At 41.6% G+C, this 24,202-nt stretch overlaps 1 protein-coding gene across 4 annotated transcripts in view; it reads right to left on the bottom strand.

Moving 5' to 3' along the window:
* Positions 1–381: 381 nt before the first annotated feature.
* relch (RAB11 binding and LisH domain, coiled-coil and HEAT repeat containing) overlaps positions 382–24,202 on the bottom strand; it is a 103,830-nt gene continuing 80,009 nt past the window's right edge. For 2 of the 4 annotated variants that reach the window (XM_048520660.2, XM_048520682.2), the window contains 8 exons: positions 22,338–22,437; positions 20,758–20,840; positions 19,332–19,395; positions 16,698–16,836; positions 10,731–10,847; positions 8,191–8,279; positions 4,178–4,248; positions 382–1,700 (listed from right to left, as the gene is read on the bottom strand). In XM_048520660.2, coding sequence (XP_048376617.1) covers positions 1,580–1,700; positions 4,178–4,248; positions 8,191–8,279; positions 10,731–10,847; positions 16,698–16,836; positions 19,332–19,395; positions 20,758–20,840; positions 22,338–22,437 — 784 coding nt within the window. In that variant the 3' untranslated portion in view covers positions 382–1,579. Of the gene's footprint in view, positions 1,701–4,177; positions 4,249–8,190; positions 8,280–10,730; positions 10,848–16,697; positions 16,837–19,331; positions 19,396–19,861; positions 19,945–20,757; positions 20,841–22,337; positions 22,438–24,202 lie in introns of all 4 variants that reach the window. The other 2 variants (XM_048520671.2, XM_048520691.2) reach the window with 1 other exon arrangement.

The following is a 24,202-nucleotide window of genomic DNA, read 5'->3' as shown; positions in this document are numbered from 1 at the left end:
TTCTTCATAAAAGCAACAGGACAAAATATACCTCTTGAAGACATTCTATCTTCAGAAAATTCACTACTGCTCCATAGATAGCACCTTCTAAACTGATGTTCACTACCATTTTGAAAGTGCTGTAGATAAATGGGATCACCTTCACCTGTAAGTTTCCCTCAAGCCACACAACATCCAGAAAATATATGGATGTTATTTCGTAAAGGTGATATCTACTGAAACCAGAGCAATAACCAATCCCTTTGGATTATGAATCTAGTAATGTTACCACAAAGCTACACTTTTCACATCAGAATCTATTGCTTGGGACTTCGAGCTGGGATATGTTAAGGTCCTGGTATGTAGCAATGTTTCACACAATCCACCACACTAATAAATAAATAAGTGAAAATAAAAATCTTTAAACTTTATTCGTGCAAGTGTTTTGGTCAGCTTCTCGATACTCGAAAGGTAAGAATGCTGCATGATTAACGTAAAAGGGATCATGGCACAGAAATACTTTTATTGTTTCAATCACCATTCACAAACTATTTAAAATTACATTATTGAATGTCTAATCTACTGTGTTTTGCTTGAAATCTTTCAACCAGCGCAAACAAACATTATAAGATTTATATTAAGATTACACAAACTTCCAGCTAGTGAAATATAATAATCTCCGGACTTTACATGGGGAAAAAAGTATTGCACTGCAGGTAATCAGTACACTCATGCAGCTTGCGTTTGATTCATTTGTTCAGTTAAATGTAACTGACATCCCTTGGTCACAGTTAAATCTGAGCTGAACTAAAAGCTATGCAGGAATTCAATATTCACAGCCTTTCTGCAAAATCTTTTGATATAAACATCACAAAACAGATACGTTAATTCACATTCCTGATTTTTACAAGTGTAAAGTTAGTAAAGAAATTGTGGCTTCTTCATCAACACAACTGAACTATTTAACTGCTTATTGCAAAGAAAAAAAGAGGTCATTTTTACTGCAACACAACAGAAAATAGTCCTGAATTTAAAAAGAAACACTAAGTGACAAAACAGCTTCCCTATGGCAATTTCCAAGGTCATGTATTATGCTGTAGTCTTGCTTTCTTCTGGTCGGAAGGCACAGGAATATGCTGGTGACTTTTTAATCATCAGTCAAGAATCCAGTCCATAAAAGCAGTCTGAACGGATCCCCATAATTAAATACACAAATGGTTTTCACTTCATTATTTTGACACCAATGTGGAATTTACAATATATCCAAGAGGTTACAGATATAGTGCTTCAGTGTATAATACAAGTATTTACTGTTCAAAGTCTTATTTGCAGACTAAGGAGAAAAAATTGCCCATATGAGAAAATACTGGATACAGCAAAAGACAACAAAATACATAGACAGCGACACTATCGTCTTTACACCCATCACACAGGAAACACAATATACACACAAAAATATTAAGTGCAAATATCTTTGGAAGTTAGAATAAAATAATTACCAGAACAAAATTGTTTAAAAAGGCAAAAAAATTTACTTCAAGTACAAGATTTTTGACCGACAAGAGGTCAATTTAGTGTAAATGGACTGTCTTGCTTCAAATCACTTCTTCCTCTGGAACACATTTGCCAACATTGCACCAGAAGTGGAGAGCTGGCCCATTTTATTCAAGAACCTTGTCTTTGTGTCTTCACTTACAAGGCTTGCAGCAATAGACATAGAGCTGAAGTAACAAACAAAATACATAACTTGAGGTTATGTTGAATTTGGTTGAAGACATGCTGCAAGTTCATTAAATGTTACATATTAAATAACTTTTCACAGCAGAGGTTCAAGGTGGCACCTTCATCACCACCTTCTCAAGGGCAACTAGGGACAGGCAATAGATGCCCATGTCCCGGAAAGGAAAAACAAAACCAGTTGTAATGATTGTATCAAATATTGATCTAATGGTCCCTTCTGGGCTGTTTCAGTGATATCCAGCGTGAAATGGAACCTCAGTAGAAAACAGCCTTAGTCTTTCAGAAGTTAGGTTACACTCTTGCTTGGAACGTAAGGCAAGGATGGCATTGTCAATTATTAAAAAGTCATTACTTGCATGGCATACCCAGCCCATGTCAAGTTGCTGCTTCCTGTAGCAACATCAGTTCATCTACAGTTTACAAAAGCATCAAGCGAATAACTGATTGGGCAAGTTGGGCCTGTCTACTCTGGAGTTTCAAAGAATGAGACATGATCTCATTGAAATTTACAAATATTTCAAGGAATAGAAAGGGTAGGTGAAAACAAGATCCCAGAATCACAGAACTGTTACAGTGGAAAAAGGAGGCAATTTGGGAGATTGTGCCTGCACTGGTCCTGAAACCTTGTGCTGATTTCCTGCCTTTTCTTCAATGCCCTGAATTCAATTTCTATTCAAATAACTATCTAAATGCCTTCTGATGTTTCCCCTGGTTGGGGAAATCTAGATGCACAGGGTACAAATTAAAAATCAAGGGGGATGCCATTTAGGCATGAGATGAGGCGAAATTCATTTACTCAGAAGGTTGTGAAACTTTGGAATTCTCTACTGGGGCTGTAGATTCTCAGTTTTTTTTAGTATGTTTAGGGTAAAGATTGACAGGCTTCTGATTACCAGTGACATACAGAGATTTGGGGGTGGGTAAAAGATGTTGGTGTTTGCTCAGTCATTCTCATATTAATGCCAGGGTAGGCTTGATAGGCTGAATAGACTACTCCTATTCCTATGATCTACTAGGCAAAAGGAAGTTAATTTTATAAACTTTTCCCCTGCCGCATGAAAATAGAGGCACAAGGAGAGAAATGTGCAATTCTCCTACACTGAATATTTCTTAAAATTGGTGGGGTTGCTGATAGGAGGTCATCTTCTGAAGTCCTGCACACATTTGCACGTTCATGAAAATTCAACTATTAAAACATGATCTGTTGGAGAGGGTCGCCTTCCCTTTGTTTTAAAGCAGTAGAGATGGAGTACTTAAACGGAAAAATATGACTGCGACACTGCCTACTTGGAAACTGATGCTTACTTTTAGAACAGCTTAAAGCTACGACAGCAAAGCACAGATACAACCCAGCTTGTTAAAGCACTTCAAATATCTGAAAGGACAGGGGTGCCTCCAGTACAGTCTATCCATTTACAGTATACACCACAATTTGCACATTAAAGCAAAGCGCCACTTGGAAGTTCATTTGAAAAATCACGAATCTGAAACGCTAATCCATTTTCAAAAGTCTCTCAAAAACGTGAAAGAACAGCGGATGCTGTGAATCAGAGACAAAAATAGAAATTGCTGGAAAAGCTCACAAGGTCTGGCAACACCTGTGGAGAGAAATCAGAGTTAATGTTTCAGGTCGAGTGACCCTTCCTCAGAACCTCTCCCCACAGCTGTTGCCTGGTCTGAACATTTCTAGCAATTTCTGTTTTTAATCATCTTTATTCTGCTTGAAATTTCTTTTGAAACATTTTTAAATTCCAGGCAGAAAGCAGCAGACATCTCTGGAGTTTATGTTTAAAAGGAGAAAAGAATGTTCCCAGGTTTTACCTAAAGCAGGCCAAAATGCTTCAGTAAGTGACACTTAGATGGAAATTTTCTCTGCCTTTCTATCCTGAAAGGTAATGATAAGATTCTCGCAAAACTACGGTCAAAGGCACAGAAAGTGCAGTCTGATGCAGTGCAAATTTTTTGGTGACACATATGATGTTTAGAAGTAAAATAGTTTATTCTCATTCACTCCCCTATCTCCATCAGAGGTTTGGCTATTTTATCAGAACATCAAACTATGTCCTTTGTCTTGATTATGTCATGGCACCCTGCTTTTCCCTATCCCTAAAACGAAACCAAGAACTATGGAGCTGGAGATCTGAAACAAACAGACAGAAATCACTGCAGAACCTCGGCGGGTCTGACAGCTCCTGAAAACAAAGAAAGGGTTAACATTTGGCATCTATCTGCTCACGACTTTCCCCTACACCCTCCCACACCTCTGCCCAATCAGCACAACACCACCTTTCCTAGCTACCATCAGTTCTCAAGAAGGATCACCGGGCTTAAAACATTAACTTTGTTTTCTCTTCACAGGTACTGCTCAAACTTGCAAAGTTTCTCCAGCAATTTCTATTTTTGTTTCCCAATCCCTTGGTGGTCTCACCAACATAAACAACAGACCGTGAATAGTTACCTCTGCGGCTCTTGGACTGTCCTGTTTTCTACCTTCAGTTCACATTCCTTAATCATGGATCCAAGAATAACCTGAAAAAGGGAGCACAGCAAGTAGCACCTCAACATTTATTATTTTAATACATGTAGCATATATTTGCACACAAAACAACTAGCTGTATATTTGTCCAGCACCTTTCATGACAGCCAACCAAGTATCCTGGAAGGTGAATACTTTCCTTCTGTAGTTTCATTGAGTCAAGCCAGAATCAGGCCAGTCACAGCCAAAGTGGTCAATGCCAACATTTCTTCTCCACAAAAGCCTCCTTCCATCCTACCTGCCCTTGTGTTTATGGTCATTTGCAAACACTTTGCTCTTAGCTGTTTTTCAGAGAGTTTCACACCTTGCCCTTGGATACAGCAAACATTAACTGCAGAAGGACTGATGTTTGGTGCAATTTTTTCTTTTCAGTTTACACAAAAGTGCCATAAAATCATACGTAAGGGCAGTTGCAGATCTCCATTTTACCAACATTTCACACTTCTTCGCCATTTCCAAATCCAATCCAGATGAAGAATGTCCTAATGCGGTAAGTATTTTAAGTTTCTAGATGCTTTTGGATAACTGGATATTTGTCTGCCTATTCTCCTGTTAATTCAATCATTGCAGATAATCAAAGGGAGTCATAACTTTTGAGTGCGAATAAATTATAAAACACATGGCTGGAACATGACATGCGAAGCTAGGTTACTTTGACCGCTTGTTTTGTTTTGGCACCGACACCATCCACTGTTGAAAGAAGAAATGACTGAAAATTCACACGATTCTACTCAATAAGCAGTCCAAGGGGTTGTAAGCTGGTTTGTCTATAGAAGGGCACCATTGTGGGTTGGCCAATGAGCCAACTGGGATACTGGCTTGAAACTCATGAATGATTCTTTGTACATGGAGAAGGATGGAACACAAAATGAATGTCTCAAAAGCACCCAGAGAGTGGCCAGCCAATGACCTTGACCTTGGTGTTTACAGATGCAGGCAGAAGCACAGTCTGACACAGTCAGTGCACAAGTTAGTACTCATCACATTTAAGTGCTTCACTGTACAGTCCAGTTGAAGTTTGTCCCCGCAGCAGCAAGGCAGATGCTGAAGGCACAGCCAACTATTAATATCAAATTAAACCAAACACAATGCAGGAGGAAAGCTCCATGCAGCCAATTGTAATAACTGTCACCCTCAGGTTGAGAATTTGGAAATGATCAATTTTGCAACAAAAAAAACCGATTAGGTACTTGAATCAAACAGATCTGCAGTGTTAGTGGACGAAATGAGGGCAACTAGCTGGTACAGACTGGACAGGCTGAATGATCTCTGTCTGCGCCTTAAACAACGAAGCTGTGACAGCACAGGAGGCCAAAATAGCCGACATTTTACTTAGTTTACAGTTTTTGAATGTCCTACATTCCAATTTTTGCTAAACCAAGTCTTAAAATTGAACTTACAATAGAGAAAAACACCTTGGAGTGGGAAAAGTTGTAGTTAATTTGTATAGTCAAGTAATATCAAAGGTAAGTCACATGGAAGATAGTACAGAAAAAATAGCAAATGTAACCATGACAAACATTAAGCAAGACTTGTTTCTTTATACTGTGTTTCCCCTCAAGCATGAGGTGCAAGATTTGCATTCGGCAGTTTGTGTGTGCTCAAGTGTGACTGACATGCACGCATTGAGGGAGTTTCACACTCCACCTGGTTCAGGTTGTATTTAACCCAAGATTGTCCAGAGCTGTGTGTCTGCGCTACCTTGGCAAATGAGCGTCATGGTTTAGTGCCACTCTCGTGCCTTTTCCCCATATCCAAATGCATTGTTTCTATTCAATGAATCATCCAATACGCACTTGAATGGCTCGAATGTCTCAGTCCCTACCATATTTCCAGGCAATGCATTCCAGGTTGGAAACACTCGCTATGTGAAAGCTTCACCTCCCCAAATCACTTTCAATCACTGCCATTCTCTGGGAACAGTTTCTCCCTAGCTACTCTACCCAGACCTCTCAACTTTGCAAACTTTCATCAGATTTCCTCTTAGCCTGCTTGTCTCCAATGAGAACAGTCCCAGCTTCTCAAATACATTCTCATATCTGAAGCTTTTTACTCCTGAAACCATTTGTGTGAATCTTTTCTGCAGTCTCAACAGTGCATTCACATCCTCCTTACAGTGTGGCACCAAGAGCTGTACACATTCTCCCAGCTGCGACCCAATAAATGTATAAATTAAGCATCACTTCCTTGCACATGTACTCCATGCCTCTCTTAAAGCAGCCCTGGGTATTATCTGCATTAACTGTTCTCTCTACTGGTCCTGCCACCTTCATAATCTATGCACATCTACACCCATGCCCCTCTGCTCTAGTGACCCTTTAATATAAAACAGGGAATGCATTACTTATCTATCCATGCTTTCATGTCAAAATTAATCATTTCACACTTCTCTGCATTGAACTTCATCCGTCACCCATCTGCCCACAACACAAACTTGTCACTGTCCTTTGAGTTCTAACATGCTTCCTCAATTTAGCATGTATGCATGCGGTACTGCCTCTTTTAATCCATGAGCTACAAGTCATGTTTTCTCACAAGTCTTATTTTTTTTCCTTTATTCATTAACAGGTTTAGGGAGTCACTGACCAGGCAGCATTTATTGCCCATCCCTTATTGCCCAGAAGGCAGTTAAGAATCAACCATTTATGTGGGTCCGGAGTCACCTGTAGACCAGACCAGTTAAGGATGGCAGTTTCCTTCCCTAAAGGGCATTAGTGAACCAGATGGGGTTTCCTGACAATCAACAATGGATTCATGGTCACCATTAGATTCTTACTCCAGACTAGATTCAAATTCCACCATCTGCTGTGACAGGATGCAAACCCAGGTCCCCAGAGCATTACGTGGGTCTCTGAATTAACAACCCAGTGATAATGCCAATAGGCCATAGCCCTACGTGGGCAAGCAATGTCGAATACCTTTTGACAGTCCACATAAAAGAACACGAACAGCAGTACTCTCATAAACCCTTTCTGTTACTTCAAAAACCTCCAGCAATTTAGTCAATCATAATTTGCCTTTTAGAAATCCACACTGGATCATCCTCAACTATCCACTTTAATCGATGCAGCTACTACATATAACCCAAAAAGTCATATACAGAAGTTCCTCCAGCACTGAATTTAAACCGACTGATCCGTAATTGCCGTGCATGTCCTTACAAACCATTTTGAAAAAGATTATAATATTTGCATTCTTGATGTCCTCTGGTACTTCCCAAATCGAGCGAACATTGAAAGATATGACGAGTGCACCTGTAATTTTCCACCCTTCCCTCTTTCAAAATCCTTGGATGGATTTCATAATTCTCTTAATCAATTTGAACACTTCTAGTGACAGAGCTTCCTGCCGTCTCACCTGGGCTGTATTGACCTTCTCGGTTGATACAGACACAAAGTACTCTTAACAGCCAAATCATTAATCTTGCCTTGTGTGTAAATTCCCTCTTTTAGTCTATGATCAGCCCTACACCCCCTTTTACCAGTCTTTTAATATTTATTTGCCTAGAGACAACTTTGGGATTCTCCTTCACATTACCCGCCAGCCTTTTCCTCGTAATTCTTCAATAGGCTTAGTTAAGGCTGTAGCTTTCCTTTATCAAAGAGCATTAGTGAACCAGGCAGGTTCTTAGGACAATCGGCAGTCATCAGGCCATTTTTTAAATGGAATTCAATTTTTGTCACTTGCCATGGTGGGATTTGACTTCATGTGCCCAGAACATTAGACTGAAGCTCTGGATTACTAATCCAGTAACTTAACCACTCCACCAACATCTTTCACTTTGAATTCTGGTTGGGGCGGTTGGGTTGCTGGTCACTTGTGCTGAAACAATAAACTACATATGTCAATTATTCAATAAAGGAGTGCTCATCAGCTACGCATAAAGGAGATAGGAGGGGTGGGTGCACGGGATCACTTAATTTGTAGGTACAAACCTCATGCTCTGGCGAAAGGTGCTCCATATCTGTTCGCAAACACTTCAGTCCAGGGAGAAAATGGCATACCATCAGTTCTTCTGAAATAACTGCAAGCACAACTGTTAAGGATAATTACCTCCCAATTTCACGTTAAAATACATTGACTAGCCATTTTAAGGCCATCAAACAGCTTCCGGTTTGAAAACACGAGCACATTCAGTGTCTTAAGGACACAGCTCCTTTCAAAAAAAAAATCAGACTTTTAATAAAAATTACTGTCCAAGAAATAGGAGGATGACAGAACACAAAGAATTTATGCAAAGCTATTGTATGGCTACCAGTCCATCGTTCACCTCCCCTGAATGAGTTATGAAATTTTATCTGATGACATTATAGTTTATTCAACATAGCACTGACATTTAAAATAAGGCAACACATTAAAAACTAATTACAATTAGGCATTAGGAATGATCATGAGAGATTAAGATACATATCAGGTTATAAAATTGTAAACAGAATGATTAAATGTACAGTCTTGGTTTTTGGCCAAACATTTGTATTCTTTTACATTTATCTGAAACATAGCAAGTTCTTTGAAGTTAAAAGCTGTGAAGCATAAGCCCCGAGTAATTGCTCTATTCCCCAAGGCATTGAAAGAATTCATAAGACCATAAAAGTTTTAACAAGCTTTAAAATGATTCATTACTTTTGCAGTCTCATGAATCAGTATTTGGGAATTACTTTGAGGCTAAGAGATTCAGATGACTGATTCAGATTTAGAACACTGGATGGCATGAAAAGAAAAGCAATAGATTTTTGAATTAGCATTCTTCAAGATGTAGTATGTTTACAAATTTTAAAAATGGACCCATCACCCAGAACCTGAGCTTTTCTCAGTATTTCTTTCACTAATTAAACTCTGATTTTGCCAAGAACCGGTTGTAATGTTAACTATAAGACACTGGAAATTAACTGTCAAACTTAATTACTGTCAATTTCTGGGCAGGGAAAAGGTGTAGGTTACGTAGAAGAAATGGGAAAGACTGTCTAAATTTACTTTTGTTCATCTTGCTTCTACATTTTTCACAAAAAAAATGCTATGATTGTCTTCTAAACCTGTGCAGTCTTTTTAAAAGTTAAAATCAGGAGCTTTAAGTTAAAACTACAATGTTTTCTATAAGAAAGAAGAGCTGATAAATGAAGAAATGTTGTTTTTCCTGGCCATGGAGGAACAGCCAGTCATAGAGGTCTAATTAAGAATAGGTGGTCAACCATATACAATATCAAGGTGGGAAAGGGAAATGAAATGATGAGGGCGCTGTTCCTGGATGTATTCAACAGTCCTTCACACTCAATGAAAGCATTTGATACTCTCAGACTGTAAACAAAAATAAAGTGCTAAGAGGCTCAGCAGGTTTGGCAGCATCTGTTGAGGGGCGATTTGGTGGGGGGGGGGGTTGGTTAGAAGGAGGAGGAGAGAGTTGAGGGGGAGAGAGAGACAGACAGAAAAACAGGAGTTAATGTTACAGGTTATAAACACAAAGTGCTGCAGAAACTCAGGAGGTTTGGCACTATCTGTACAGAAATACAGGGTTAGTGTCTTGAGTACAACAGGATTCTTCTTTTTAACACCAAATTTGTTTCTCCGGCACTACTTTTCTCCCCCCCAAGATATTGAGCATGCACAGTATTTTGCTCCTCTTGTAGATTTTAACATTTTATTTTCTCTCCCTTGCTTTTGGTTTTATCCTCTTATTTTTATCTTCCTTATAAAGTAGATGATTTTGCTAACCACACTCACTGTATATATAGATCCTTCCTACAAAAATAAAAAAGATCCCATTTCAATTCCTTTTGTAATAGCACAATGAACACTTCTGCCATTTAATCTCACCAACCTAGAACTCCACCCTATCTAAACTAGTTCTTACACTGTGGAATTTATCTCTGGTCCACCACTGTCTGACAAAATAATTTCTAAATGTGGACACCATCTCATCCAGTCATGATTTTTATATGACTTGATTCAATCATTTGAGTTCAGGATGGGGACCAGAACTGGTAAAACTACAATCATATTGGTGTGTAATATATGATACAACTCCTTACATGGTATTGGGAGGTTTAAAAAGTGTTAACTTGGATCTATCTGGCTGCACATGGCTCAGGTCCAAAACAGAGCTCTAATGACAAGGTACATGAAAATTCTCTGCAAGTGTTCAAATACTCTCACTTACGTAACTATGGAAATAGCTGTTTTAAATACATTTTTCTTAAATCAACGAAACAATCTGAAACAACGGTTATAAAGAAATATTACTTCACAATTTATCAGTTAAATAAACCACAAGCAAATTAAGAGTGGCTGAAATGCTTAAGCTTAGAAGTAACCTTTTTTCATACAAATGCATTAACCATTGATGGGATTAAAATATAAATGATAATTAAATAAAAACAATTTAAATGGAAGCATTCAAATTTTTTGGAAGGGTAATGCTTTTCCCAATTCACTTGTGTGAGATCAGCGTAAACATTAGGTGCATTATAGAAAAGGATACAGCAACAGGACAATGCACTATAAGCTTCAAATAATTGAATAGCAATGTCCAATCTTTTTGTGTCAATTACTTGCTGGTTGTTTGAGATCGCCAACTTGTGCAGGTTAGGGAGAACAACTGTAAAAAAGCGGGGAAAAAAGACAATGGGTCACTTTTGTTTTAAAATGGAAGGTGAACCTGCCTTTTCTTTTACATGGAGCATTATCTCTTCATTTAGCATATGCTGAGTGTCTGCATCAAAAAACAGACCCAAACAAATATTAGTATAAAGCCAGCTATTTGTATGCCTCATTTCAGCTTCTCCTGCTTTTCCTCCAAATGTTTTATTTTTAATGTATGGGAAAGTACCTGGTTTCCACTTCAAGACTGGCAGCTCACATGCAAAGCCAAGTGAATGGAGGCAGGCTACAAGTGCATAAGATATAGGAACTGAATTCCACTCATCAAGTCAGCTGATGATTATGGCTGATGTTTCTCAACCCCATTTTCCTGCCTCCCCCATGTAACCAGTGATCCCCTTATTAATCAACAACCTATCTATCTCCGTCTTAAATACACTCAATGATTTGGCCTCCACAACCTTCTGTGGCAATGAGCTCCACAGAGTTACTAGGGCACTGAGATCATCTTCCCCTCTATGCTCCCCATTTAGTTAACATTTTAATTTCTTGCTAACATTTTTTTTCTACCCTTTCAGTCATTACAACATAGGGGAGCGTCTCACTGTTTGACTTCTCCTACGATATGATGGGAAAGCAGATTCTATTAAGCCTCACGTGCAATAAAATAAATGACACTGTGGAACCAGGACACAGCAACAGCATACAGGCAGTATGAGAACTCCAAGATAATAAAATGTAAGGCTGGATGAACACAGCAGGCCCAGCAGCATCTCAGGAGCACAAAAGCTGACGTTTTGGGCCTAGACCCTTCATCAGAGAGGGGGATGGGGTGAGGGTTCTGGAAAAAAGAGGGAGAGAGGGGGAGGCGGACCGAAGATGGAGAGAAAAGAAGATAGGTGGAGAGGAGAGTATAGGTGGGGAGGTAGGGAGGGGATAGGTCAGTCCAGGGAAGACAGACAAGTCAAGGAGGTGGGATGAGGTTAGTAGGTAGGAGATGGAGGTGCGGCTTGGGGTGGGAGGAAGGGATGGGTGAGAGGAAGAACAGGTTAGGGAGGCAGAGACAGGTAGGACTGGTTTTGGGATGCAGTGGGTGGAGGGGAAGAGCTGGGCTGGTTGTGTGGTGCAGTGGGGGGAGGGGACGAACTGGGCTGATTTTGGGATGCGGTGGGGTAAGGGGAGATTTTGAAGCTGGTGAAGTCCACATTGATACCATTGGGCTGCAGGGTTCCCAAGCGGAATATGAGTTGCTGTTCCTGCAACCTTCGGGTGGCATCATTGTGGCACTGCAGGAGGCCCATGATGGACATGTCATCTAAAGAATGGGAGGGGGAGTGGAAATGGTTTGCGACTGGGAGGTGCAGTTGTTTATTGCGAACCGAGCGAAGGTGTTCTGCAAAGTGGTCCCCAAGCCTCTGTTTGGTTTCCCCAATGTAGAGGAAGCCACACCAGGTACAGTGGATGCAGTATACCACATTGGCAGATGTGCAGGTGAACCTCTGCTTAATGTGGAAAGTCATCTTGGGGCCTGGGATAGGGGTGAGGGAGGAGGTGTGGGGGCAAGTGTAGCATTTCCTGCGGTTGCAGGGGAAGGTGCCGGGTGTGGTGGGGTTGGAGGGCAATGTGGAGCGAACAAGGGAGTCACGGAGAGAGTGGTCTCTCCGGAAAGCAGACAGGGGTGGGGATGGAAAAATGTCTTGGGTGGTGGGGTCAGATTGTAGATGGCGGAAGTGTCGGAGGATGATGCGTTGTATCCGGAGGTTGGTGGGGTGGTGTGTGAGAACGAGGGGGATCCTCTTTGGGCGGTTGTGGCGGGGGTTGGGTGTGAGGGATGTTGCGGGAAACGTGGTCAAGGGCGTTCTCGAACACTGTGGGGGCAAAGTTGCGGTCCTTGAAGAACTTGGACATCTGGGATGTGCAGGAGTGGAATGCCTCATCGTGGGAGCAGATGCGGCGGAGGCGGAGGAATTGGGAATGGAATTTTTGCAGGAGGGTGGGTGGGAGGTGGTGTATTCTAGGAAGCTGTGGGAGTCGGTGGGCTTGAAATGGACATCAGTTACAAGCTGGTTGCCTGAGATGGAGACTGAGAGATCCAGGAAGGTGAGGGATGTGCTGGAGATGGCCCAGGTGAACTGAAGGTTGGGGTGGAAGGTGTTGGTGAAGTGGATGAACTGTTCGAGCTCCTCTGGGGAGCAAGAGGTGGCGCCGATACAGTCATTAATGTAACGGAGGAAGAGGTGGGGTTTGGGCCTGTGTAGGTGCGGAAGAGGGACTGTTCCACGTAACCTACAAAGAGGCAGGCATAGCTGGGACCCATGCGGGTGCCCATGGCCACCCCCTTAGTCTGTAGGAAGTGGGAGGAATCGAAAGAGAAGTTGTTGAGGGTGAGGACGAGTTCGGCTAGGCGGATGAGGGTGTCGGTGGAGGGGGAACTGGTCGGGCCTGCGGGACAGGAAGAAGCAGAGGGCCTTGAGGCCATCTGCATGCGGAATGCAGGTGTATAGGGACTGGACGTCCATGGTGAAAATGAGGTGTTGGGGGCCAGGGAATTGCAAGTCCTGGAGGAGGTGGAGGGCGTGGGTGGTGTCAAGGACGTAGGTAGGCAGTTCCTGGACCAAAGGGGAGAAAATGGAGTCCAGATAGGTGGAGATGAGTTCGGTGGGGCAGGAGCAGGCTGAGACGATGGGTCGACCAGGGCAGGCAGGTTTGTGGATTTTGGGAAGGAGATAGAAAAGGGCCGTGCGGGTTTGGGGAACAATGAGGTTGGAGGCTGTGGGTGGGAGGTCCCCTGAGGTGATGAGGTCATGAATGGTGTTGGAGATGATGGTTTGGTGCTCGGGTGTGGGGTCATGATCGAGGGGGCGGTAGGAGGTGGTGTCGGAGAGTAGGCGTTTGGCCTCAGCGATGCAGAAGTCAGTGCGCCATACTACCACGGTGTGGTAGGGTGGCGCAGTGGTAGTATGGCGCAGTGACCTCTACATCGCCGAGGCCAGACGCCTACTCTCCGACACCACCTCCTACCGCCCCCTCGATCATGACCCCACACCCGAGCACCAAACCATCATCTCCAACACCATTCATGACCTCATCACTCAGGGGTCCTCCCACCCACAGCCTCCAACCTCATTGTTCCCCAAACCCGCACGGCCCTTTTCTATCTCCTTCCCAAAATCCACAAACCTGCCTGCCTTGGTCGACCCATCGTCTCAGCCTGCTCCTGCCCCACTGAACTCATCTCCACCTATCTGGACTCCATTTTCTCCCCTTTGGTCCAGGAACTCCCCACCTACGTCCGTGACACCACCCACGTCCTCCACCTCCTCCAGGACTTGCAATTCCCTGGCCCCCAACACCTCATTTTCACCATGGACGTCCAGTCCCTATACGCCTGCATTCCGCATGCAGATGGCCTCAAGGGCCTCCGCTTCTTCCTGTCCCACAGGCCCGACCAGTCCCCCTCCACCGACAATCTCATCCGCCTAGCCGAACTCGTCCTCACCCTCAACAACTTCTCTTTCGATTCCTCCCACTTCCTACAGACTAAGGGGGTGGCCACGGGCACCCGCATGGGCCCCAGCTATGCCTGCCTCTTTGTAGGTTACGTGGAACAGTCCCTCTTCCGCACCTACACAGGCCCCAAACCCCACCTCTTCCTCTGTTACATTGATGACTGTATCGGCGCCACCTCTTGCTCCCCAGAGGAGCTCGAACAGTTCATACACTTCACCAACACCTTCCACCCCAACCTTCAGTTCACCTGGGCCATCTCCAGCACATCCCTCACCTTCCTGGATCTCTCAGTCTCCATCTCAGGCAACCAGCTTGTAACTGATGTCCATTTCAAGCCCACCGACTCCCACAGCTACCTAGAATACACCTCCTCCCACCCACCCTCCTGCAAAAATTCCATCCCCTATTCCCAATTCCTCCGCCTCCACCGCATCTGCTCCCACGATGAGGCATTCCACTCCCGCACCTCCCAGATGTCCAAATTCTTCAAGGACCGCAACTTTCCCCCCACAGTGGTCGAGAATGCCCTTGACCACGTCTCCCGCATTTCCCGCAACATATCCCTCACACCCCGCCCCCGCCACAACCGCCCTAAGAGGATCCCCCTCGTTCTCACACACTACCCCACCAACCTCCGGATACAACGCATCATCCTCCGACACTTCCGCCATCTACAATCCGACCCCACCACCCAAGACATTTTTCCATCCCCACCCGTGTCTGCTTTCCGGAGAGACCACTCTCTCCGTGACTGCCTTGTTCGCTCCACACTGCCCTCCAACCCCACCACACCCGGCACCTTCCCCTGCAACCGCAGGAAATGCTACACTTGCCCCCACACCTCCTCCCTCACCCCTATCCCAGGCCCCAAGATGACTTTCCACATTAAGCAGAGGTTCACCTGCACATCTGCCAATGTGGTATACTGCATCCACTGTACCCGGTGTGGCTTCCTCTACATTGGGGAAACCAAGCGGAGTCTTGGGGACCACTTTGCAGAACACCTCCGCTCGGTTCGCAACAAACAACTGCACCTCCCAGTCACAAACCATTTCCACTCCCCCTCCCATTCTTTAGATGACATGTCCATCATGGGCCTCCTGCAGTGCCACAATGATGCCACCCGAAGGTTGCAGGAACAGCAACTCATATTCCGCTTGGGAACCCTGCAGCCCAATGGTATCAATGTGTGGACTTCACCAGCTTCAAAATCTCCCCTTCCCCCACTGCATCCCAAAACCAGCCCAGTTCGTACCCTCCCCCCACTGCACCACACAACCAGCCCAGCTCTTCCCCTCCACTCACTGCATCCCAAAACCAGTCCTACCTGTCTCTGCCTCCCTAACCTGTTCTTCCTCTCACCCATCCCTTCCTCCCACCCCAAGCCGCACCTCCATCTCCTACCTACTAACCTCATCCCACCTCCTTGACCTGTCCGTCTTCCCTGGACTGACCTATCCCCTCCCTACCTCCCCACCTATACTCTCCTTTCCACCTATTTTCTTTTCTCTCCATCTTCAGTCCGCCTCCCCCTCTCTCCCTATTTATTCCAGAACCCTCACCCCATCCCCCTCTCTGATGAAGGGTCTAGGCCCGAAACGTCAGCTTTTGTGCTCTTGAGATGCTGCTGGGCCTGCTGTGTTCATCCAGCCTCACATTGTATTATCTTGGATTCTCCAGTATCTGCAGTTCCCATTCTCAGTCTGAGAACTGCACTATGTGGGTCACGTCAACTCCACTAATGAGCGAGATGAAGTTACAGTGCCATATATTATTTAAAGTCTGGCAAGTGTTACAAGAATCTATATTGTCAACAGGAAAAAAAGTCAACTATACCAAGATGACCAGTTATTCTTCCTATCAATGGAATAATTTATATGTTCTAACAAAGATATTCAAATTATCACTAGTGACTCTTCCTAAGACAAGGAGTAATGTGGTGCCCACTCAACATATATACAATTACAGTTACAATAAAACATGCCTGCCAAAGGCAGACATCTTGACTTTTATGGAAGTAAGGTGTCATTTTCTTTCCTTTCTTGCACTTGATCTAATTCCTTATATTTCTTTCCAAAAACTATCAAAAAAAATTCCTTTCCAAAAACACTCCTTCTATTACTGAGGTTGAGGACCATCTATGCACTGAAGGTCTCAGAATTTATTGAACACAGATATTACGAACATACAATCTGTGAAATACCTCCAAATAATAGTTAATCTACGTATTAAGCTTTAACGGGTTTTACATCAAAAGTTTATATATAATTAAAAGTATGCATTTTGGTATTGGTGAGGAATGAAAGGTGATGTACAGCTTTAAAAAAAACAAACATACATTCATCCCTAAATCTTGGTTCAGCATTTGGCCCAACTCTTCCAAAAGTCTTGATTATTTCCATGTGCAGAGAGTGTTGGTCATGGTACTGTGGATCTTCAAGAAACGAAGCCAACTGCATCTTGACCCTTTCCAAAAGCTGTTAAAATGAAGTGGAGGGAGTCAATTAGCATTTAAACACCCAGGCCGCACAAAAAAAAAATTTGAATCCTGGTCATTTCATATTGCATTCTCGCTAAAGGCAGAGCCAAAAACTTGTTAAACAATGGCCTCTATTCCTGTTCTGATTGTGTTATGATCCCAGTTGATGGTACTACTAAACGGATCAGATTCCAAAAGAAACCTAGTTTGATCGGTTCTTTTATTTTTGTTTTTTTAGTTAACATGATCAGTCACTTTCATATGAGGCTGCAGTATTTTTTTTTAAAAACAAAGTTTATTTAGAAAAGAAGAAATAAAAAGTTATCTAAATACAGAAGACAGTTCGAAGGATACCACAACATACACCAAAACAGTTTTTACGTTTCCTGATGCTATTATAGAGACTCAGGTCCAGAGAAATTACAATTCCAATCTTAGATTTTTAGGGTTCAACTTAACTGAATCTATCCAGGTTCTTTCTGCTGGACTGTGCAAAGAGTTTAATGAGTCCTTTCCAAATCTGTCAACATGAACTTTTCACAAATTACAGAACTTAAACTTTGATAGTTTAAATGACCCTCAGGTTTCTAAACAAACTTTCCTGGCTTGAAAGCTTCATAAACTAAACCAATCTGCTATGGGCCTTCTTCCCTGCCCCAATTACTACTTCTATGATGGAAGGTAAACTGGCAGCTAAACTCAACACTGGGGAGAGAACATTACTGCAGATGTTGGAACCTGTAGTGAAAACAAAAAGAAATGATGCTGGAAATCAACAGTGGGTCAGGCAGCATCATGGAGAGACAAGCTAACAGCTCCGATTAGGGTCATCCAGGCTCAAAATGTTATCTTGCTCTATGCCCATAGATGCTACATGGCCCATTGATTTCTAGCGTTTTTTGTTTTCAGTCAGTCAATACTGATGACTTTTGTACTGAATTAATAAATAAACTTGCTCACCCTGGATTCTTTTGAATTGAAAACACAGTTAATGACCTTACAGGCATATACTACCGGTCACAAACCGAACGGTGTAAACACCTTTCTTAACGCCACAGAGTCTGCAGTCTCCTACTCTCTGACAAAATGTTGGAATTAAATAGTTTTCCAGAAGGACTCCCAGAACTTACTTGCATTTTGGAAAAGAAAACCCTTCATAGAAATAACCAACACCTAGCTGCCTTTATTCTGAAATCTAAATTCCAAAAATTATATTAATACATGTATAAAAGTTATACACCTATCACTACATCAGGATAATCTGCATTTGCTGAAAAAAAAACAAGTTAACTGGTATTAAAAACAGGAAACATATAGCACATCAGTACCCTGGAAAAAGAAAAGCTGGGCAAGGTAACTAGTTAATGGGTCTCTTTTTAAGTGCTGTGCATGTCTATCCAGTGATCATGATCAATTCTTCTCTCTTCACCTTTGTAAAGCCCCGTAAAAGCGTCGCATCTGCATTCCAACCGGAACTCAATCAACAAACACATTGATTTGGGGCCCATCTACCACCCTCTGAGAAAAAGAACAGGAAATGACATCACCAACCCAAGGAAACCTAAGCAGATAAATAGAAAGCGGGACATAACTTCAGAGCTTCACTGGAGGCTCACTGATGTTACCTAGAATGGTGACGAAACGTCTGAAAACTAACCTTACAGCTCAGCGAGCAAACTCACATCCAGAACCTCAACCTGAGCTACAAATCTTCTCAAAACTCGCTAGTGTCTCATCTGTCTTTGTGCAATCCTTACAAAAGAAAACTTCACCCGAAACTAACACTTTAAAAAAAATATACTGTTAATTTCCACAATTTCAGCCTTGACTTGGCTTAAATCATCAACCTGTGTTGTTTATGGATCTTTCTACCATAATTTTAATGCACGTACAAAATTGATTCTTTTTGGTCAGTCTTCATCATTAAAACTAGACATAATGCCCGAAATACTCAGCAGGTCTGGCAGCATCTGTGAAGATATACAGATACAATAAACATTTCAGGCTAACAGCCTTACTCAGAACTGGAAAAAGTTACAGATATGACTGGCTTTAAGCAAGTGCATTTAATTTCCCTTTGTGATTGACCTTTCCCTTTAGCTCTTTCGTTTTATTTGCACTTGCTTGAAGTCTGTTTCACTTGTCAAGAGTTTCCAATTCTGAAAAAAACATCAATAAGCCAAAACTTTAACTCTATTTCTATATTCACAGACGCTGCCAGATCTGCTGAGTTTTTCCTGCATCTTCTATTTATACCTGAAACACTTCGCTTTAGGATGATCAGTTTATCTTGAAGCATGCAATAAATCACAAAGACATTCAATGTTTCAAGTTCAACTGTTTTCTTCAAGTCTGTATGGGATCATTGTATCAAATAATGTGCATTGCATCTATTATTGTATTATAGTAACAACCTGCCAGGTCTGATGTGTTAAACAATTGATAGGCACAATGCAACAGATATTCAAATTGGTTTGTCTTTTATGACTGTACCTCTCTCTGGGTTACTGTTTCCATAATAGTGCCAAAAGCAGGTATTGTAGCTATTCGAACGGAGCTGGAAAGAGGAAGAAATGTGTTAGCATCTTTGAACCTCCATAAATTATCAATGTAAAATATACACATATTTGTAGTATAAATTAGTGTGTAAGTTTTGTTAGACTGTTTAAATATAAATGTTAGTGCAAATAAAATCTAAAACATACAATTTCCTCATCAGCACTTCATAGATGTCAGAGATGGTGAGTGCAGAGTACATCAAACATTTATATTACAAAAGGCAACATATTCAAATATGAACTGTGATGCGTTTGAGCACAACTTACAAAGGGAAGCTAATTTAATAAGATTTAAGCAACACGTTGCTATAAACAGAATTATCAGTTGGTCAGCTATAAAATCTGGCGAGAATACTGCAATGTTATTTCACAGAAGTCAGTGTCAAAATTGACAATTAGGTTTCTTGTTCTCTTCTGCTTTTTTTTGTTCTGTTTAAGTCTATGGTCTCAGTCTGAACAACTCACAATTCAAGGTCACTGGATAAGGTAACAAGAGCCGGTGCAACCCGCTTGTCAATTAAGGCTTCATTCATGCCTCGCACGATCAGCTGTAACCAGTCAAAAAAAATGCAACAAAAATAAAACAAAAACACATTGATGAAAAGAATTGATTAGTTAACAGAGAATGAGCACTCAGACTCTCAGTTCATTCAAGGAAGTATTCAACCACACATGATAAAGGCAAGGCATATGGTACATGCTCCACAGCTAGTTAATATCAACCTGTGAGAAATTAGTCGGTTAAATAAAATCCACGCATCCCTTTTGCTCTGAAAAAAAATCACCCGTCTAATTTGACGTTTTGCCAAAATAGCTGTGATGGGTGGCCAGATTTCATTAGATTTGAAGTTTATGGAAGTAAATGACAGGCAAAACAGAAATAACAGAAGTTTGGATACTACTGTGCAAATCAACATGAAAGATTTCTCTGTGATAAAACCAATGTATCCAAAGGTGGTGATTTCAGCTACAAAACTTGTTACACAACAAAACTCATCAACCTCAATTAAAACATTGCATAATTGGGGCTTATTTGCATGACATGCAAAGTGCTTTTCTCAAGATTTTGAATGGCACTGATGTGAATGATTACAAAAAATGGATCGAGTTATTCACAAAGCTCATTGTTCCCAGTGTTCCACAAGCTCAAAATTGGGACAAGGAGCCATGCGTTGCAAAATAAGCATGTTTTAGTCACAGCCAATTCTAACATAAATTTGCACATTTACCAATGTCTGCAGCAGTTGGTTACACTATTAGCTGTGCATCACTGCAGTGAGTGTAAGCGAACAAATCAAAGGGTGATTTCTCAGCAAAGTACCGAAAAGAGATGCGCTTTAACCGGTTAGGAAGGAACTTACATTTCAGGGTCACTGGAGAGAGTGATAAGAGCAGGGACAACTCTCTGAGCTACCAGAGTTTCATTCACCCCCTTCACCAACAGCTGATTGGGCAGAACAAGGGATGTCACATGTGATACGTAGAAAGAGTGAGCAGAGTATCATGGGAAGTAGCATGGCACATCGAAGAGAGAGAGGAACAAAAGAGCAAACAAAAATTAGAGAAGCAACAATTTCTACAGAACAGCTCAACATTTACAGGGTTTGAAACACTAGAGCAGCTCAAAATTTCTATGAAATAGCAGCATATACCAAAGCTGATCAGCTGATCTCACAGATTTATTTCCGAAAAGAATACCACAATGTCAAACAAAAACTGATAATTAGTTGTCTCTCATCTATAACACTGGAGGAATTATTTTATATTAACATTGCTGCCCACAGAAGTAATCCAATATTAAGAAAAACAACTTTCTGGTCTACTTATTTTAAATATTAAGGAATAATTCAAACCACATCTAAATCTCTACAGTACATTTTGGCTGTGAGAAAATAAAAAATTACCACTTGCATCAAATTTATTCCTCAAATGACAGAAAAGAAGTTCAAAAAATTATTTCTTCCAAATAATAACATATAAACAAACTTTACCAGGGCCAGTATACAGTAAGTGGAGAGATGTGCATTACGAAGTCTACTTTTTCAGGGTATATCCCTGGGATTAGTCATTCAATGACAGATCAAGATCTAGCTGTAACATTCTAGATTTCACAACCTGCTGGCTACAGTATAGTAAATATACTTAATAATGTAGCTTAAAACACATTTTCCCCCAATAAAATGAAGGGTAAATGTGAAATGAGAACCTCATTTCATAAAAATAAAAATATCCAATGAGCCTGCTTTGCCATTCAATTTCAGAGGTGATTTTCCTCCATGTCATATCCCTGTCCTAAAATCTTCCAATTATTATTTTGAATATGCTCATCAGTCTGCTGCTCTCAAAGTCAAAGAATCCTTCCCATCTTAGACCTAAATGTGATTTATTACCATGAGCCATAGCCTCTTAACTCCTTCCCCTCTCTAGATTTTCCATTCACAGTAAATAGACTCTCAGACTCTAGTCTATCAAGTCATACCCACAAAGGCCACCACCAACATCCCCACTCCGCTGAAATTTCTTCCTACCAGCAGACGCAGTCTTACAGTGCACAATGCTGTTCAAAAATATCTGTGTTGAATCAGGTATGCCAGCTTTGGTAAGGTACAGAAGCACAAAAAGGATCTCATCCTGGCAGACAAAGCTTACATTTTAAAGCAAGGAAGAATCTAAAAAACACTTTGATCGACTAAAACACAGTAGCTGATAACGAAAGTAATAATTGCAATCACACACCATTCTACGTTAATAGATATTTCACTATGGTAACATTTTATATTTGAAGTCATTCAACTTCCATTTGGCTGTACTCTTATGAGAAGAGCAAGTGCTGCCCTATTAATATCTATATTACGTAGAATATCAATAGCATTTTCAGGAAGCTGATTTTTTTTTAAAACATTTGATTTTTGTTACAGAATGATTTCATTGAAATTCTTACCTCAAACATTCTAGCAGCAGTGCATCTAACAAGGGCTGAAGTGTGCACAACACCATACCATAAAACTGTTAACAGTAGCTCATGGTATGCTGGATTTGCTCTAGCAAAATAAGCAGAATTAGAAAGATCAGACTTAAAAAAATTAAATTGAACATTTAAGTGCTTTTTGGAAAGCCATATCCGTCCTATACAGACTCAACTACTGTAGTGCTTCACCATCTTATTATTCCTCTGCTACCCACAAACATTCCAGGTTTCTGGTGAAAGCATTTTAAACAAAAGTAATTGTTTAGACAGCCCTCTTTGACACCTGCTTCACAATCATGATTGAAGTTGCAGGATTATGTTGATCATGAAGGTTAAAACTACAATGGGAAATTCCAGTCTTCAGCCAAAATAGAAATGGTATGAATCAGTTTGGAGAAACGCCCTGCTCAAAGAAATTAAAATAATTTTGGCTGTCACAAACCAATTAAACTAATCAAAAAGTACGGAATGAATAGAATAGACTTGGCAGTCCTCTACTTGTGGCCACTTACGAATCCTTCTGTGATCACAAACATAAATCCAAACAGATCAAACTGGAAATTAAAACAATTAATTGATTCCATTGGGAAATAAGTAGTTTGGATAGAAAAGGAACCTAGAACATCAGAATCAATTCTCCAAAAGATGCTGAAATGGTGTGGAGATTCCAAGGCAGGACAATCAAAGTGGCAACAAATGCGAAGAGGAAGAAAAATACTTGGGATCATTCGAAACCAAGGGGACAGAGGAAAGGGAAATACTGCAAAGAATGAAAAACTTTAAAGAAGCCAGTGAAATGAAGCAATGTTAACATTAACAATGTTAATGTTAATCTGACAGCATTTAAATAGCAACAAAATACTAAAATGCTTTAACTGGATTATTGCAGATGACAAAAAATACTGGAGTTGTTGCTGATTGCAAAGAGGATCATCTCAAACTACAATCTGATATTGATCAGCTGGCAAATTGGGCACAGCAGTGTCAATTGAAAATTAGCCCTAATAAGTGCGAGGTGATGCATTTTTGGGAGGTCCAACAAGGGAAGAATGTACACAATGGATGACAGGTCCCTCGGGAGTACTGAGGAACAAAGGGACCTTGGTGCACAAGTCCATGGATCCCTGAAGGTGTCAGCACAGGCAGTTAAGGGTGGTGAAGCATGTGGGATGTTTGCCTTCATTAGCTGGGGCTCAGAATAAAAGGAGTAGGGAAGTCTTGCTGCAACTTTATACAACATTGGTTAGGCCACAGATGGAACACTGTCTGCAGTTCTAGCCACCACACTAGCATAAGGATGCAATTGCACTGGAAAAGGGTGCAGAAGAAATTCATCAGGTTGTTACCTGGGATAAAAAGTCTCAATTATGAGGACAGACTGTATAGGCTGGGATAACAAAGTGTGAAGCTGGATGAACACAGCAGGCCAAGCAGCATCTCAGGAGCACAATAGCTGATGTTTCAGGCCTAGACCCTTCAGAGAGCCTGTGTTCATCCAGCCCCACACTTTGTTATCTTGGATTCTCCAGCATCTGCAGTCCCCATTATCTCTGTATAGGCTGGGCTGGTTTTCCCTGGAACAGAGGTGGTTTGAGGGGGCCGGGAGATTGGTGGGTTGGGGGTAGGCTGCAGGGAAGAGAGGTGTGTGCGCTGATTGAGGTATACAAAAATGATGACACGTATAGACAGGGTAGATCATGCAAACCTCTTCTCCATGGCAGACATATCTAATATATCAGAGGGGACAAGTTTAGGTGAGGAGTTAAGTGATTTAGAAGGGATCCGAGGAAACATTTTTCACCCAGAAGGCAATAGAAATATGGAACATGCGGTCTGAG

The sequence above is a fragment of the Stegostoma tigrinum genome, chromosome 2 (assembly GCF_030684315.1).
Source record: "Stegostoma tigrinum isolate sSteTig4 chromosome 2, sSteTig4.hap1, whole genome shotgun sequence".
Lineage (NCBI taxonomy): Eukaryota > Metazoa > Chordata > Chondrichthyes > Orectolobiformes > Stegostomatidae > Stegostoma > Stegostoma tigrinum.
Note: the sequence above shows the minus strand (reverse complement) of the source record. Positions and strands in the feature narration are given on the sequence as shown.